Source organism: Cebidichthys violaceus, unplaced genomic scaffold, assembly GCF_023349555.1.
Source record: "Cebidichthys violaceus isolate CVI_PGR_0920_01 unplaced genomic scaffold, fCebVio1.0.p SCAF_43, whole genome shotgun sequence".
Classification (NCBI taxonomy): Eukaryota; Metazoa; Chordata; class Actinopteri; order Perciformes; family Stichaeidae; genus Cebidichthys; species Cebidichthys violaceus.
The window spans coordinates 604,641-619,615 of NW_027176628.1; the positions used below are offsets into that span (position 1 = coordinate 604,641).

The following is a 14,975-nucleotide window of genomic DNA, read 5'->3' on the forward strand; positions in this document are numbered from 1 at the left end:
GTTAAAACAAACTTAAAATAGATATAAACAATGAAGACACACTGGTGAAGATGGAACACACATTTTAAATATCGACTCGTCGTTTCAGCTCAACTGAACTGAACTGCAACATAATCCAGAAGCTCTTTGTTCTGTGAGCAGAAATATGAATTCATAAAGTCAATTAAATATATGTAGTGGAGTAAAAAGTACCACAAAGAGGAAGAGTAGAAGTACAAATTGGCAAGAAAAGAAAAATATTTAAGTAAAGTACAAGTATATAATTTGTACAGTATTGAGTGAATGTACTTAGTTTATGTCCTGAGTCATACAGACATTTAAATTATACATAACATATATATACACACATGTATATATATATATATATATATACATGTGTATATATATATATATATATATATATATATATATACACATGTATATATATATATACATGTATATATATATATATATACATACATACATATATATACATAAATATGTGTTTCTAAAGGTTTTACACATGTGTACAACATATTTATACAGTTTAAGTTTGATGTTTAGGTTTAACAAACTTCATGACACGTTCAGATATGTATCTGCAAATCTTATCACCTGAAAGCTGATCTACGACTGCAAGCTGTGACATTATTGGTAATAATCATTTATTACCAAAATATGAATCAAACATATGAATGACCCTTAAATCTGTCTGCTACTGTTAACTTATGTAATATATCTTATTTATTATACCTTATGTATTATATCTTATTTATTATAACGTATTTATTATATCTTATTTATCATATGTTATTTATTATACTTTATGTATTATATCTTATTTATTATACCTTATTTATCATATCTTATTTATTACAACTTATTTATGATATCTTATTTATTACAACTTATTTATAATATCTTATTTATTATAACGTATGCTTATTTATAATATCTTATTTATTATAACGTATGTATTATATCTTATTTATTAAACCTTCCACACACTGAGCGATCATAAATTCCCGACAGCACCTGAACGCAGCAACAGAAAAAGGGGGAGGGAGGAGGGGAGGGCTTCCGGGTCCCCCCCCCCCCCCCCCCGCTTTTGCGTGATGACGTCAGCCGTCACTTCCCTGAAGTTGCTTCGTGGGTTGTTTACAAAGCGCGTCGTTCCTCCGGTGGAATCAACACGGAGCAGCCGGTGCAGGAGAGCAGCTGACGGGGCTCCGAGGATGATTAAGACGGAGAAGATCCTGCACCTGAAGAGCAGCAGGGGCCGGAAGGTGCGCGTGGTCCGGGAGCACTACGTGAGGGAGCGGGTCCCGTGTTACAGCGCTCTGTGTCAGGCGGACTGCGACAACCGGGGTAACGAACACACAACACACACACACCGGCCTGTTACCGTCCGCTACGTGAACGACGGGACCGAACAACACGGTGATACTGCAGAGAGCGCGAGGCTGTGTCCACTCATATCAAATATTCATGTGTCTCCTGAAGTACTGCGTTAAGTACTGTGTTTAAACAGACATTAAGACGCGTCAGTGTAGAGCAGTGGTACTGAGTACATGTACTCCGTGTAGCCCCTTCTTAGTCGATTAGTCGAATAATCGACTAATCGGTCGTTTAAAGATTTTCTTTAGTCGGTTTTTCATATTTTTTAAGGTTTTTTTATGCTGTATGGCATATTTTAACTTACCAACATATATCTAAAAAATAAAAAAGATTTGAAGTTTTATGACTCTTTTACTTTAACTTTCAATTAAATCGATTAGTCAACAAACTCTCTACTACATCTCAGAGGTACATAATGTACTTTTACTACATCTCAGAGGTACATAATGTACTTTTACTACATGTCAGAGGTCAATATTGTACTTTTACTACATCTCAGAGGTACATAATGTACTTTTACTACACCTCAGAGGTACATATTGTACTTTTACTACACCTCAGAGGTACATAATGTACTTTTACTACATCTCAGAGGTACATAATGTACTTTTACTACATCTCAGAGGTACATAATGTACTTTTACTACATCTCAGAGGTACATAATGTACTTTTACTACATCTCAGAGGTACATATTGTACTTTTACTACATCTCAGAGGTACATAATGTACTTTTACTACATCTCAGAGGTACATATTGTACTTTTACTACATCTCAGAGGTACATATTGTACTTTTACTGTACTACTCCAAACTGGATCCTTCAAAACATCGGTCATGAGTAGGACGTAGTTAGTCCGGTTCAGTGCATCAGTCCGTAGTTTGTAAGAGCAGCTGCAGCTCATTAAAGTGAACGTGTGTGATGTGAAACAGCTACTGTGTTATATGTTCCTACTAATGTTAATCCACTGAAACACGTCTGAAGCACGTCGTAGAAGCTGCAGTGATCCCCTCCTTCGATAAGCTCAGACTCTTGTAAACAGTGTTTGATGAAACGTGACGCAGCCTCAGCTCCCCTACAACACTAGAACAGCTCTACTCTGTAGACGGGCCGCATCTGGACCTGTGTCAGTGTTGAAGTGAACCGGTGATCTGGACCTGTGTCAGTGTTGAAGTGAACCGGTGATCTGGACCTGTGTCAGTGTTGAAGTGAACCGGTGATCTGGACCTGTGTCAGTGTTGAAGTGAACCGGTGATCTGCTCACGTCCCAACCAGATGGCAAAGTGCTGCCGGGAGACTTGACCCACTACGTGGTGCCCGACGTCGGGGTGGTGGTGGACTATCTGGAGATCCTGGAGTCCAGAGAGCTGCAGGGCATCGTCTTCACCCAGACCGCCTGCCAGGCCGTGCAGCACAGCAAAGGCCGCAGGTACGCCGACCGCTGAACAGGGGTCTCTGAAAGGAGGCTTTGGAGCTCCAGGCGCCCCGAGGGCCCCGGGAACGGCTCCCGTGGTCAGGACCTTTTTACTTCCTGAGGCTGCGTTTTGAGTTGGGCCTCTAATTACAACGTGTGTGTGTGTGTGTGTGTGTGTGTGTGTGTGTGTGAGTGAGTGAGTGTGAGTGAGTGTGAGTGAGTGAGTGTGAGTGAGAGAGATGAGTGGTGCGGAGGTCAACCTCATTATATCGAAGCTCCGCTGACGAAGGAGAAACGAGACGCGGCCGCTGACTAGAGATACGTCTCTGACGAAACCTGGTGAACGCTGTAAATAAGGGGTCCCACATGACCCCCCCCCCCCCCCCCCCCTTGCTTTTCTTTTTGGATTTTCTGTTGACGAGGCCATTTTTAAAACGTTGCATCATTTATGTGATGTGGCTTCACGTTTGATACGGTGGACAAAGCTGGTGGAGCATATTCTGATGCCATACTGTGTCAGTAATTGCACTTTTCCCATCACGACAACGAGGTGTGTGTGTGTGTGTGTGTGTGTGTGTGTGTGTGTGTGTGTGTGTGTGTGTGTGTGTGTGTGTGTGTGTGTGTGTGTGTGTGTGTGTGTGTGTGTGTGTGTGAGAGAGAGAGAGAGAGAGAGAGAGACAAAAATAATACAAAGAGACAAAACAATTACAATTAGATACAAATCAACTACTAAGAGACACAAAACAACTACTAAGAGACACAAAACAACTACAAAGAGACACAAAACGACTTCAAAGACACAACAACTACTAAGAGACACAAAATGACTACAAAGAGACACAAAACAACTACTAAGAGACACAAAACAACTACAAAGAGACACAAAACAACGACTAAGAGACACAAAATGATTACGAAGCGAGGACAAAGAAACACAAAACTATTACAAAAAAGATTACAAACCAGCTGCAAAGAGACAATAAAGTGAATGTGTGTATTACCCAAAATGTGAACCTATTCCTTTTTGAATGTTGCAATTCTCTCTGTGATTTAGACGTGTGTGTGTGTGTGTGTGTGTGTGTGTGTGTGTGTGTGTGTGCAGGCAATACAACCGTCTGCGAAACCTGCTCAAAGACCCTCGACACGACTGTGTGCTGTTCGCCAATGAATTTCAAGAGTATTCCTACTGTCCACGGAAGAAGGGGGAGAGCCAGGAGAAGTGGCAGACCAGGTCAGTGTTCAGTACCTACACACACACACACACACACACACACACACACACACAGTACTGTTTAATAGAGAGCAGTCAAGTACTTCATGTAAAGAGAAGAAGAAGAAGAAGAAGCTAATCAGGGAGATCTATCTGCACATAATCCAGTCTGATGTTTAAATGTTGATTAACACACTTAAGCAACATCTGTAGAATGCTGGATTTGTCCCTCCACACATCTCACTTGATGTTAGACCGTAAACACGAGCAGCTAGTCTCAAACCAGCAGATTTCACCATTAAAGACCTAGAGAGTGAATCGGTTCCTAGGAAACATCTATAGCTTTGTCCCATCAATTATGTAAACGTAAAAAAAGACTTAAATGTAGGAATAACTTAAGCCTTGAACCTTTGTTTCTAGCTGCTAGTGTTAGCTACTATTAGCCATGCTACTAGCATTAGCTAATGTAGCCCTGTTGCTAACGCTAGCAGCCAGAAAACGGACCAGGAAGTCCAGGACCGCAACAACAGAAACAAAAATTTATGGCAACAGCGGCCGGTCGCTCCAGTGAACATCGCTACATGTTTGTTGATTTATCGTCAAATATCGTAAAATAGGCCAGACCAGCATTTCGTTGAGCAGCCTCGTGTTGCATAACGAACCCCTGACTCTGGCTGCTTGCGTTAGCCCGCGTTAGCCTGCGTTAGCCAGCCTTAGCTCGTATTAGCCATGTTGCGAACGCTAGGTTTGCTGGCTAACGCTAGCAGTAGCAGCGCTAAAGAAGGTTTTGAACTGTTTCTGAACTGTGTGTGAAGTTTCATTCATAAAATAAGTGACGTGACGCTTCTGCTCCTCTGGCTCCGTCAGCAGATTTTTAGATGAAAGTTTAAAAATGCAGTTTAGTAATGTATAAACCCTGAATTCACTTCAACTCTGGTTCAACTTGAAGAAGCCGGTGGTGCTGAACCGCACGGCAGCTAGGGCCCGCCTCCTGGCTAAGCTGTCAATCAAAGATTTGTCCGGGGGGCTTTAGGGGCAATTTCACTATTTTCTAAAACATGTTTTTTTTTTTTTCTCCATTCAGGAAGAAATCAGGTACTATAAACAAAATAAAATATGGACTTCAGTAATTATTTGATACCTATCTTTTCATCTTTCCGAGGGTCCTTGAACACATCACGTGTGACGAAACGTCAGGAAAAGCAACCGGAGCGAAGATTAAAAATGTGATATTTCATCCAAAACATTTTATTCTACATGTTGTCATTATAAATGTCTCCTCTAATGAAGAGTTCACTTTAACCAGATTGTGTTAAAAACATGAAAGTGTGAACTCCTCATGAAACTATGACGTCATGATTGATTCATCTGAGACCAACAGTCATGTGACCAGAAATCAGAGAAACTCTGACTGATATGAAGGAAGTGAAGAGAGAGAGGAGAGGAGAGGAGAGGAGAGAGGATGAAGGAGAGGAGAGGCTGGAAACGTGAAAAGCGTAATATTTATATATATATATATATATATTCCATTGTTTGCCAATTTTTGTAAAATGAATTATGAAAGAGCTCATGTATAAAACATGAGCTCCTCTCCTGCAGCACATGAGCCTCAACATGCCGCAGTAATGAATTAACATGAGAGCGTGTCTGTTTGACGTAGGCTACACGCCCGTTATGTGATTCATTTTTATGCACTAAAGTCAAACAAGCAACCTAGAAAAATCCAAAATGATCTCAACCTGAGAAAACCAAACCGATACGCGTGTGACGGTATTGCGAGCTCATCATTTGCATAATTATTATCAATGCATCCGCAGATCAAATAGTCATCTGCCGCAGAGATTAAACAGCCGAGCGAGGAAGCCGGTGCAGAAGGACGAGATAGTGAGACGTGGAGCTCGTTCTGCTGACCGCCGAGATCTAGTGTCGATAAAGACCTCACTGCGTGACGCTCCACCTGTGTTACACCTTATGTCGTCCCCAAACTTTCTAGTTTCACTTTTAAAAGACTTTTGTTTTTTTTTAAAGGCTGCAATCTGGAGCTCATTCACTGCAGTAAACAGTTCCAGGTACTTTATGTGCTAAAGTAACTAAACGCAGGGTGTGAGGGTTTAACAGGCAAGCTGTACTTCATTAACTGTGTGTGTGTGTGTGTGTGTGTGTGTGTGTGTGTAGGTGTGTGTACTCTGCAGCGGTGTGGTACTACAACCACCTGGCCGGGATGAAGGACGTGGTGATGATCACGGAGGACCAGGAGGCCGTGGATCAGTACAGCAGCCTCAACTCCGGCGTCTACGTCATCTCCGTCCAGGTACGGGACGTCCCAGCCAGCGTTGGGACGACGAGACGCGAGACACACGGCCGCCGCGAGGTTAAAGCGCCGACGCTCGGCTTTAACCAGAGGGCGCCGGACGAGGAGTCCTTCACTTCTTTGGTTTAGTGTATTACGTGTGGACGTCACGTGGACGTCACGTGGACGTCACGTGGACGTCACGTGGACGTCACGTGGACGTCACAGAGACCGCTACGGTTAGAAATGTAACATAGAATTTATGCACGAAGGACCAGCTGCACTGTTTAGTGTTTGTAGTGAAAATGCAAACACTAAACTCAGGAGGCTTTTAAAAAAATCAAGAACTAAAATAAAAGAAGACACACAGGTGTGTCTACAGGTGTCTTTATTGCACAGCTGTTCATGTGTGCGATCACCAGGAGTGTGTAGTTTAACGACCTCGCAGTACGACTCGGAATGAACGCTTTAATTAAGACGTCACGGAATTTATGTCATAAAGTAAACAAGCTGTACATCAGTAATTATCTCAGACATGTGCTCTCTATGAAGAAGGTCGCATAGAGGCATCGGGACTAAACCGGGACCGGTTCAGGACCGGATAAAAAGTTCCTGTTCTCTGTCTCCGACAGGATTTTTTGCTGAACTTCTGGCCGGAGCTGCAGGCGGTACGCGAGCTGTACGGCTCCATCTCCCAGGCGCTGCAGGAGAAGGAGAGCGAGGCCGCGGAGAGAGAGTACGCCGAACATCTGCCCGCCGAGGTCCTGGAGGCTGGGATCAAGTGTGGCCGGTACATTCAGGTGCAGAACGAGTCCCCTGCCTTATGGTCTGTTTGACTCTAAATGGAGCATAATGTACTAAATGAACATCATGCTGTATTGAAGAAGACTTGAGACCATAAACTCATGTTCACAGTGCAGTAAAAGGAAGAGTTATCAGCTCTCCAGCAGCGGAGGACAGTCTGGTGAATCAAACCAGATCAGTAATGTTCCTCACATCAAGGTGAACCTCGTCTTTCTTTCCTGTTCTTCAGGGAACTCTGAGCACCAGCAAGCACCGGGCGCACAGCGAAGCCTCCATCACGGCGGAGGGTCTGTCCAACAAGAACTCAGGTCTAGAGCTGCAGCTGCAGAATTCAGCTCATCCGTCTCTGCTGTGATGTCCGCCAGGTGTTGACTCTCTTCTTCTTCTTCTTCTTCTTCTTCTTCTTCTTCTTCTTCTTCTTCTTCTTCTCTCTACAGATCTGAGTTGGGGCGTGTTGGTGTGCGGCGCTAAGAACCGTAACAGGGCCGTGCACGGCGACGCGGTCGCGGTGGAGCTGCTGCCGAAGAGCGAGTGGAGAGGGAGGGACACGGCTCTGACCGAGGGACAGGGGGAGGAGAAGAGCGGAGAGGACGGAGACAGGAAGCCCATGCCGACAGGTGAGCTAACCAAACGGTACCGGAAGAATCCGACTGAAAGGAAACCACTGAAGCACACTCAATTCTGTCTCTCTGTGCCAAAACCCTCAGGCCGCGTTGTGGGGATCCTGCAGAGGAACTGGAGGGACTACGTGGTCACGTTCCCCCCCAGAGAAGGACCTCAGCCCCAGACCAGGAACTCCCAGCGCATCCTGGTCGTCCCCTGGGACCACCGCATCCCCAAGATCCGCATCAGCACCCAGCAGGCCGATGCTCTGCAGGTCTGGTTCCCCGATGTCGTTATTCACTCACATTAGGAAACTGGTTGGGCTGATATAAGATCGGATGTATTTATTATAACCCCCCCCCCCCAGGACCACAGGGTGGTGGTGCGCATTGATTCCTGGGAAAGCACGTCGCTCTATCCCAACGGCCACAGCGTGCGGGTTCTGGGTCGGGCTGGAGAGCTGGAGACCGAGGTCCAGACCATCCTCATAGAGAACTGCATCCACGTGCCCCCCTTCTCCGACGCACAGGTGAGGCGGGGGGGTCGTCTGTGGTCTTGATCTCCGTGATTCTGGGTCCTTTTTATTTGTGGTTTTTGCAATTCTTTGGTGGAGGATCATGTGTAAACGTAGGATTCTTAAGTTACTACTCAGCATGCAGACCCATTCCCACCAGAGCCAGAGGTCTTTGTTCCTGTTAGGTCATCATAAATAGTCCTACATCGTGTTCTAACACTTAATATAAGGCCTCTGGATAACCTAAGCGACTGTCCGTCCTCAGCTGAGGGAGATGCCGGTGAACTCGCCCGAGAGGCCGTGGACGGTGGATCCGGCCCAGGCGGCGGAGCGCCGGGACCTGAGGCGGACTCACCTGGTGTTCAGCATCGACCCGCGGGGCTGCGAGGACGTGGACGACGCGCTGTCGGTGCGCAGCCTCGCCGGCGGGAAGCTGCTGGAGCTCGGGGTCCACATCGCTGACGTCACCCACTTCGTCCCCGAGGGCTCGCTCACCGACCTGGAGGCCCGGACCAGGTGAGCTCAGATCCAACGGGGGCGGGACGGAGAGCTGAGAGGCCAGGGAGCTGCAAAGTCAAGAAATAACCCGTTAAGAGTCAGGAAAGAACAGGAAAGAATGAAGACACATTATTGTTGAAACGTTGGTCTTTTTTTTGCACTTTTCAAGGAGCAAATCAATCAGAATGAATTCCAGGCGCTGATAGAACTTCTAATACACAAAGTGCTTTAAAGATTACACAAGAAGCACACGACGACAACAACACTACCAATAAAAGAGCAGAAGTGTGTCTTCGTTAAAGAAGGGTTAGTGCATCATTAAAGGAAACACGTCTGGATTTAGAGTTAGGAAAATACTTAACAACATGTGAACGATAGAAAACGACCACAAAAAGAAGCGCCTGTAGGGACGTTAATGAAGCAAAGCAGTATGAAACGGCATGTCTAAATATATATATATATATATATAGATAGATAGATAGATAGATAGATAGATAGATAGATAGATAGATATATAATCTCAATCAAAGAGAACTTTCATATTGTGTTGATTATGTCAGATAAACACAGAATAAAAGCAAACAAATAAAAAACTATGAAACAAAATAACAAATAAATGAAATTTAAAATAAAATGAATCAAAAGAGAGCAGCTTCATCTCAAGGTGTGATTCATAAACTTTATTACAGAGCAAACACACACATAAAGGACTTAACACCAGTGAATCTCTTCTTCTGGGTCTCCTCAGGGCCACGACGTACTACCTGGCCGACCGGCGGTACGACATGCTGCCTGCTGTTCTCAGCGCGGACCTCTGCTCTCTGCTGGGGGGGGTCGACAGGTCAGTGAACGCCTCGCTCTGTCTGCCTTGTGTGTAGAGAGGAGCTCAGAAACCCAACTTCAGCTCCACACACAGCCTGACGTGGTCCTCGCACGTCTCCGTCCTGCACCTGACGATCACAAACCCGGCGACGTGTTCCCTGGTGTCCTCTCTCCAGGTACGCGATGAGCGTGATGTGGCAGCTCGACGCTCAAACCCTCGCCGTCGTGGAGGTGTGGTACGGCCGCACGCTCATCCGCTCCTCCTACCAGCTCCACTACGAGCTGGCCCAGGCGCTGCTGGACGGGGAGCCGGCCGAGGTGCCGGAGCTGGACGGGCTCGGGTCCGAGGAGAGGGAGGCGGAGCTGGCTCGGCTCACCCGGAGTCTGGAGACGCTGACCCGCGTGGCCAGACACCTCCGGGCGCAGAGGGACAGGGGAGGAGCGCTGGAGCTGGAAGGGGTGGAGGTAGGAGGGCTTCCTCTATCCTGTCTGGTAACTGGTCCACTGAGACTAGAACCAGAAGAGCAGCACAGAGAGTTGATCCCACATGAGATCAGAGAGTAATCCAGTGAGCATACAGAGCAGTCTGAGACTCTATTTACTGGTTGTTCATCAGTCAAAACAAGATATGAACTCTTCTTCTTCTTCTTCTTCTTCTTCTTCTTCTTCTTCTTCTTCTTCATCTATGTAGATACTGTGATGCATTGAGCTGCATCACAGGAGGTGTCGTCATGAAAGGACATGTCGGTGTTTATTATGTGAAATACTGTGATGGTGTTCAAGATAACCGTTATTAATTTGACCCCCTGGAACAAGAGTTTCTCTATTTCCTGTTGTTTATTGTGTATTTTATGACTTTATGTGAGACCAGTCGACCAGGATGAATGACTCGACCTGACATTCATAATATATATATAAAAAAATCTATATATTTTTTATTAATAAAAATCTATATATAATCACATACAAATTAATATATAAAAATATATTTTTTTTGTAAAATTTAATTAAAAAAAATCATAATATATAAAAACATATTTTGTAAAAAATAAAATATAAGAAAATAGTTTAAAAAAAATTCATAATATATAAAAATATATGTTACACACACATACAAATGAATATATAAAGATTTTTTTTTTAAATATAAAGAAAATCATATATAAAATATATTTTGTAAAAAACTAAAAATATATAAAATCACATACAAATTAATATCTAAAAATATATATTTTTTGTAAAATTTAATTTAAAAAAATCATTATAAATAAAGATATTTTGTAAAAAATAACTAATATAATTAACTATATAAAATATGATAAAAAAATAATTCATAATATATAAAAATATATTTTATTAATAAAAATCTATATATAATCGCATACAAATTAATATATAAAAATATATTTTTTTGTAAAATTTAATTTAAAAAAAATCATAATATATATAAAGATATTTTGTAAAAAACAAAAATGAACTATATAAAAAAAGAATTCATAATAATATATACAAATATATATTTATTAATATATATATATATAATCACATACAAATTAATATATAAAGATATGTATTTTTTAAATATAATAAAAAAAATCATATATAAAAATATATTTTGTAAAAAACTAAAATATATATATAATCATATACAAATGAATATATAAAGATTTTTTTTTTAAATATAATACAAAAAATCATAATATATAAAAATATATTTCATAAAAAAATATATATAATCACATACAAATGAATATATACAAATATATTTTGAAAAAAATAATATATAAAAATATAACAAAACAAATAATTCATAATTATATATAAAAACATATTTTATAAAAATATATATATAATCACATACAAATTAATATATAAAGATTTTTTTAAAAATATAATACAAAAAATCATAATATATAAAAATATATTTCATAAAAAAATATATAAAATCACATACAAATTAATATATAAAATGTGTTTTTGTAAAACTTTATTAAAAAAATCATAGTATACAAACATATTTTGTAAAAAATAAAAAATAATACATAAAAATATAATTAAAAAAATAAAAAGTAATATATAAAAATATATTTCATAACAAATTGAATATAATCACATACAAATTAATATATTTAAAAATATATATTTTTTGTAAAATATAATTAAAAAAATCATAATATATACAAATATATTTTGTAAAAAATAAAAATAAGAACTATTATATTATCATATACAAATAAATAAATTGTCTTCAAGGATAAGGCTATTATTAGGAGTTATTGTCAACAAATCCCATAAAGAGACCAAAACCATGAATGTCTCTGAATGTCTTCACGTCTCTCAGCTCCAGTCGTACATCTTTTAAAAATCATGTTTAGAAAAAAAGCTCAGTAATTTCCCCAAACGGCTGGAGTGGAAGCAGTGCATTTGTTGGGGACTATTTTCAGCGGCGGACTTTCTACATGACAGTTTATTTTTGAAACCCCTCCTCAGGTGCGAGCCCAGCTGGACGAGGAGAGGAACATCACAGCCCTGGTGCCCCGTCAGCCGCTGGAGGTCCACGAGACCGTGGCCGAGTGCATGATCTACGCCAACCACTGGGTGGCGCGCAAGATCCAGGAGGCCTTCCCTCACCAGGCGCTGCTGCGGCGGCACCCGCCGCCACGGCAGGAGTTCTTCAGCCAGCTGGTGGAGAGCGCCGCCGCCAGGGGATTCACCATCGATACCGGGTGACTGGTTTTATGTCTTCACTCGTTCCACATGTCGTTACATAACTTAACACAAAGCATATGTTCCTTTTGTTTAGAGCGCACTGAGGAATTAAAACTCAGCTGGTAGATCAACGCTTAGACCCTAAGCCTGGTTTAGTGGTGCACTTTAGCCTCTTGTGGCCGAAACGAGTATCACAACAACAAACACTAACCCTATTCTAACAGGTAGTTCTGTTCCTCCAGGACCAACAAGGCTCTAGCGGACTCTCTGGATCGAGCCGTGGACCCGCAGGACCCGCTGGTGAACAGGCTGCTGAGGATCATGGCCACTACTGCCATGTCACAGGCTGTGTACTTCTCCACTGGCCTCCAGTCTCAAGACCAGTTCTACCACTACGGTACGTTAGACAACACCTCTACAACATCCTTCAGCTTCTTATGGTATCAACAACTGACGCTAACGGAGTTCAGGCAGCGACTTGCAGTTCTGACGCGTGAAGCCGTAAAGAAGTGTGTTAAAGCTGCATTCTCTCTAGTGTCCACCAGGGGGTGACTCCTCCGGTTGTATAGAAGTCTAGTCTAAAATGACTCTACTTCTCTCTTGATTTATTCCCTCAGTAAACATTGTAAACATGAGTTTATGGTCTCAATCTCTAGTTTACAGTCTTCTTCACTACAGCATGATGTTCATTTAGTACATTATGCTCCATTGAGAGTCAAACAGACCATAAAGAGGGGATGATTTAGGGGCGGGGCTACACGCTGATTGACAGGTCTCTACCAGAGACGTATACGGCGTCTCTACGTCACTCCTCCTCAGTCCAGATGTGGTCACTTCCTGTTCACTGGTTGGGAAAAAACATCTGAGCGTCTCAAATTTTTTAAAATGTCTTCTCGTGGACGTTCTCCTTGTTTCTCAGGACTGGCTCTGGACCGCTACACTCACTTCACCTCGCCCATCCGCCGCTATGCCGACATCGTGGTGCACCGCCTCCTCGCCGCGGCCCTCGCCGTGGACCGAGGGCCGGACCCCGGCAGAGCAGTGGCCGGTAACAAAGAACTGGAGGAGACGGCTCATCACATCAACAGCAAGAACCGGGTCGGTGCTGTGTGTTTTGTTTTTTTCTCTTACTGCACTTAAAGAAACCTCCTCTGACCGGTTTACCTCTTTGTGACCGGTCCAGGCGGCCCAGCGGGCCCAGAAGTCGTCCACGGAGCTGTTTCAGTGTCTCTACTTCAGAGACAGAGACCCTCAGTCGGACTGGCGCTGTGTGGCCGACGCCGTCATCTACTCCATCCGAGACAACGGCGTGCTGGTGTTTGTCCCCGAGTACGAACACCTACAGCTCTTCATTATCACACCAAATATTAGTCAAATATATAAATATATAAATTACATGTGTGTCTCTCTCTCTCTGTCTGTGTCTCTCTCTCTCTCTCTCTCTCTCTCTCTCTGTGTCTCTCTTTCTGTCTCTCTGTGTCTCTCTCTCTCTCTCTCTCTCTCTGTCCCCCCCCCCCCCCTCCAGGTACGGTGTTAAAGGGCCGGTGTACCTGAGGAATAGAGAGGGTCAGGTGGTGTCCACTGGACAGGACGGTTCTTGTGAGTGGGAGAGCGGCTCAGTGCGGCGACACTCTGACCACATCACCACCACGTCCTGCTGCGGCACCTCCACCTTCAGACTGTTCGACCACATCACTGTGAGTCACACTTATTCATTTATTCATGTTCACCATATAACTTTATATAACTTTATCTTTATCAGCATTTATTCATTTATTGTACTGTAGATTTACAGAATCATGTTCATAAAGAGCTCAAACACTGAACGACATCTGTGAGGCTTCAGAGCCCAAAGGTCCTCTTCTTCTTCTTCTTCTTCTTCTTCTATTTTTTCTTCTTCTTCTTTCTTCTTCTTCTTCTTCTTCTTCCTCCTCTTCTTCTTCTCATAACTTGACCTTCCCTCATCCGTCCCTCAGTCCGTTGCTCCTCTCAGATGTTGGACTGTGTGTTCATGTAGCTGTCAGCGTGGAGGAGGTGTTGTGACGTTTGAGTCCTCCTCCTCAGGTGCGTATCTCCGTGCGTTCGCTGCTTTGCCACGCGGACGCTCTGACCCTGGAGGTCGTCAGCAACGAGCCGCACCGCGGCGCCGCGGAGCCCCGGCTGCCGAGCTCTCAGGGCCGCAGCCGGCTGGTCCAGGAGGTGGTGCGTCTGGCCGAGGAGGCCACCCAGCAGGCCCAGGAGAAGGCGGCCCGGCGGCCCAAGCTCTCCAGAGAGGAGAGGGAGTTCAGCCAGAGCAAGACCCCCAATCTGTACTCTCTCCTGGAGGAGGTCCGGGAGCTGGCTCTGCTGGACCCGGAGGCCCTGTTACGGGTCGCCGCAACGACGGCGTGAAGCTGACTGGAAACGTGAACACGTTGAGTGAATCATGATGGAAGATTTGATCGTCTGCATACTTTCATTAGGACAAATGTTCAATAATGCAAAGTGTGAATTTATTTCATATTAAATGATGAGTTTTCATGATGTTGGTCCACAGACTGATTATTATGTGAACAGAGAAGAACTGAAGGTTCACAGTGATGATGGTGAAATATGAGACTTTTAAATAGACTGATACAAATAAACATAATGTATGAAAACATAAACTAATATTTATGATTTCTGTTTTCTCAGTTTAAACAAACATCTGTATGAAATAAATCCTGCTTACAGTAACTACATGTTTATTTATTAA

At 43.1% G+C, this 14,975-nt stretch overlaps 1 protein-coding gene across 1 annotated transcript; it reads left to right on the top strand.

The window, feature by feature from the left end:
• The first annotated feature begins 1,124 nt into the window (after nucleotides 1–1,124).
• On the top strand, nucleotides 1,125–14,764 carry dis3l (DIS3 like exosome 3'-5' exoribonuclease). The gene is made up of 18 exons (XM_068728780.1): nucleotides 1,125–1,347; nucleotides 2,653–2,806; nucleotides 3,894–4,022; nucleotides 6,177–6,312; nucleotides 6,924–7,091; nucleotides 7,325–7,403; nucleotides 7,533–7,712; nucleotides 7,803–7,972; nucleotides 8,066–8,227; nucleotides 8,478–8,728; nucleotides 9,459–9,551; nucleotides 9,709–9,997; nucleotides 12,023–12,258; nucleotides 12,484–12,638; nucleotides 13,161–13,339; nucleotides 13,425–13,570; nucleotides 13,767–13,938; nucleotides 14,306–14,764. The coding sequence occupies exons 1-18, from the start codon at nucleotides 1,215–1,217 to the stop codon at nucleotides 14,630–14,632; spliced, it is 3,159 nt and encodes a 1,052-aa protein (XP_068584881.1). The 5' UTR covers nucleotides 1,125–1,214; the 3' UTR covers nucleotides 14,633–14,764.
• Nucleotides 14,765–14,975: the final 211 nt, after the last annotated feature.

Bases quoted from the DNA above. Each gene is read 5' to 3' on its own strand.
- dis3l (XM_068728780.1), top strand. From the start codon at position 1,215: ATGATTAAGACGGAGAAGATCCTGCACCTGAAGAGCAGCAGGGGCCGG. The intron at 6,313-6,923 runs GTACGGGACGTC...TGTCTCCGACAG, and splicing joins TCTACGTCATCTCCGTCCAG to GATTTTTTGCTGAACTTCTG. The intron at 8,729-9,458 runs GTGAGCTCAGAT...GGGTCTCCTCAG, and splicing joins GACCTGGAGGCCCGGACCAG to GGCCACGACGTACTACCTGG.